This window comes from Chenopodium album, chromosome 14, assembly GCF_948465745.1.
Source record: "Chenopodium album chromosome 14, dcCheAlbu1.1, whole genome shotgun sequence".
Taxonomy (NCBI): domain Eukaryota; kingdom Viridiplantae; phylum Streptophyta; class Magnoliopsida; order Caryophyllales; family Amaranthaceae; genus Chenopodium; species Chenopodium album.
This window is the reverse complement of record NC_137847.1, coordinates 40,949,970-40,953,019: the sequence shown is the minus strand read 5'-3', so window position 1 is coordinate 40,953,019 and position 3,050 is coordinate 40,949,970. Positions and strand designations below refer to the sequence as shown.

The 3,050-nt window shown below is 28.7% G+C and overlaps 2 protein-coding genes across 2 annotated transcripts; both read left to right on the top strand.

Moving 5' to 3' along the window:
• On the top strand, window positions 1–327 carry LOC145578059 (protein FAR-RED ELONGATED HYPOCOTYL 3-like). The gene has a single exon (XM_081635459.1). The coding sequence runs from the start codon at window positions 1–3 to the stop codon at window positions 325–327; it is 327 nt and encodes a 108-aa protein (XP_081491585.1).
• A 36-nt stretch (window positions 328–363) lies between these two features.
• On the top strand, window positions 364–885 carry LOC145578058 (uncharacterized). Its single transcript, XM_081635458.1, has one exon. The coding sequence runs from the start codon at window positions 364–366 to the stop codon at window positions 883–885; it is 522 nt and encodes a 173-aa protein (XP_081491584.1).
• The last annotated feature ends 2,165 nt before the right edge of the window (window positions 886–3,050 follow it).

Sequence of the window (3,050 nt, the reverse complement as noted above, 5' to 3'; positions counted from 1 at the left end):
ATGGATAATGATTCGAAGAATAAGCGTCCAGAGTGCAAGACTCCAATTTCTTTAGAGAAAGATGCTTCAGAGTTGTTTACAACAATGATTTTCTATGAATTTCAATATGAGCTTGAAATTGGATGTTTTAATTGTAGTGTTGAGGAGATGAAGAAGGACAATGAGATTTACATTTTTACACTAAGGGAAGGATCTAGGAGGAGGACTTTTGATGTTGTTTTTGATCCAACTACCTTAGATACCAAGTGTTTTTGTAAAAAATTTGAACGTGATGGTGTGCCTTGTAGGCATATGATTTGGGTGTGGAAGGCAAGGATGTTAGAATAAATTCCCAAGACCTACTTTCTAAATAGATGGTGTACAATGGCTTATAAGAAGCCCATTTTTGATTCAGAGGGTAATGTGTTGGAAGAATGTCTTAATGCAGTAGATAAGAAGATGATATTAAATGATTTGTGGTCTGAAATTCATGCTTGTGTGAGTTTAGTGCAAAACAATGAAGATGATCTTAGTGATCTTGTCAAAAAATTTCAAGCCATGAGGATAGATTTGGAACAAAAGAAAACAACAAATGGAAGCAATAATGTTTCTAGCAAAGTTAAAGACATTAAAATGCTTATTGGATCTAGTATACCTTCTGAAGTTTTGATAAAACCTCCTAAAATTTCAAAAAACAAAGGTACGGGGGTTCATGTTCCAAATCAGGTTAATATTCCAAATCAGGTTAATGTTCCAAATGATACTCATGCTCCAAATAGTGACAAGAGAATGAAGAGTATCAGAGAAAAAGTCGTTGAACAAAGTCAAAAGAAGAAAAGATTATGTAGAGCATGTGGAGAGCTTGGCCATCATGATAGCCGTAATTGTCCAGGGAAAGATAAGTGATATTGTAAGTAAACATTTTTAATTTTCTTATGTTCTAATTAGTAATAAATTAAAATTATTATTCTTATATAAATACTTTGAGTTTTTTATTTAATAAATGCCTCTTCATATCATTTTGTATATGTTTTAAAATGCATCAAATATGTTCTAAAATTTATCATATATTATAATGTGTTTATGTTCTAATTATTTTTTTTTTCAGGTTGATGGATATGCTATTAGTACAACCTCATGGGACATTTTATTTTTAGAAAATAATCTCATTTACTTGAACATGGAAAAAATTTGTGGAAATTTTTTTTATATTTTTTTGTATTCTTTTTATTATATTGAGAACATAATATCATATTATTTTTTGTCCAATTATTCTTTATATTCTTATGTTTACAATTATATTAGAACATGATTATGTTATAACTCTTATTCTTTTATTTTTTCCTTTTTTGTAAAAACCATGACTTTTATCACCACCAAACTCCACTCGAAACAAAGATAGGTATTGCTGAAACTAAGATCTTAAGCATGATTATTGAAAAATAAAGGTAAATAGTTAACTATTAAGCCAACCCACCATTAGCAACTATATTGAAAACACCCATCACCACCAATAGCAGAGTAGAAACCATCCACCACCACCACCACCATCACCACTATTGCAACTTACCCTCACTTACCTTAGCAACCTAGCAACCTCAATTAACACATAAACCAACTCAAAACCTATAGATAGATCCACAAACCACCGACAAACCCACCGATTTGAACCCACCAACCACAGCAACGGAATTTACCATGAGAATGGGGTTGGATGAGGAGGAAAGAAAACAATTTTTTGCGAGTAATGTGAACCATCTATTTTTGGCAAAAGTACTAACTTTTTGACTGCATTTTTAAACCAAAATATCAAAACCATAACCTTATCATCAATCCCATAAACAAGAGTACTAAAAAACATATATCTTGTATAATATATGTATATATACATCAAAAAAAAAAATGGTGAGGGCGACAACAAATTGAAGCTTGGAGGAGAAATATCTTTATGTGTCTTTTTTGGAGGAATTGGTGTCTTTGTGACCTCATTCCTTTCCTCTTCCTTACTTCGTTGTACACAAGAAAAACTAAAGCTTATTCTTTTGTCTAAATATAATCAAAATTACTTTAGAACATGGACAAGTAATTTAGAACATAACAGAAATACTTTAGAACATAAACTTAAATATTTTAGAACATTATAAAAATAAATTAGAACATAATTAGAAATACTTTAGAACATTGACATGTAATTTAGAACTCAATCAGAATTAATTTAGAACATAGATATATAATTTAGAACATCATTAGAAATACTTTAGAACATTAATATGTAAATTAGAACATAATAAGAATTAATTTAGAACATAGACATGTAACTTAGAACATAATCAGAATTACTTTAGAACATAGACAAGTAATTTAGAACATAGATTTGTACATTAGAATATAATCAGAATAACTTAAAATTAGGTTAATGTTCCAAATCAGGTTAATGTTCCAAATGATATCAATGTTCCAAATGATATCAACGTTCCAAATAGTCATCTTTATATTTGTAAAAAAAATGTACTATTATATTGTTTTAAATATCTTTCTAAAGATATATACTTGAGATTTACACAATCATATATCAATTTTTGTTGATCTTTGACCACTTTCTAGCCATCTTCATCATTTTTTTTCCGTTCTTCATTTACTTCTAATATTATAATCTTCCCACAATACTCCACTCGTAACCTTTTCATTTGCTCAAACTGCCAAAAAAAAAAAACGTTTAGAAACATAGACATGTAATTTAGAATATAATCAAAAATACTTTAGAACATTCCCATGTAATTTAGAACATAATCAGATTGACTTTAGAACATAGACATAAAACTTAGAACATAATCAGAATTACTTTAGAACATAGACAAGTAATTTAGAACATAGATATGTACATTAGAACATAATCAGAATAACTTAAAATTAGGTTAATGTTCCAAATCAGGTTAATGTTCCAAATGATACCCATGTTCCAATTAGTGACAAGAGAATGAAGAGTGTTAGATTGAACATTAACATGTAATTTACAACATAATCAAAAATACTTTTGAACATAGACATGTAATTTATAACATAATCAGATT

Excerpts from the sequence above, each read along its gene's own strand:
- LOC145578058 (XM_081635458.1), top strand. The coding sequence starts at position 364 with ATGGCTTATAAGAAGCCCATTTTTGATTCAGAGGGTAATGTGTTGGAA.
- LOC145578059 (XM_081635459.1), top strand. The coding sequence starts at position 1 with ATGGATAATGATTCGAAGAATAAGCGTCCAGAGTGCAAGACTCCAATT.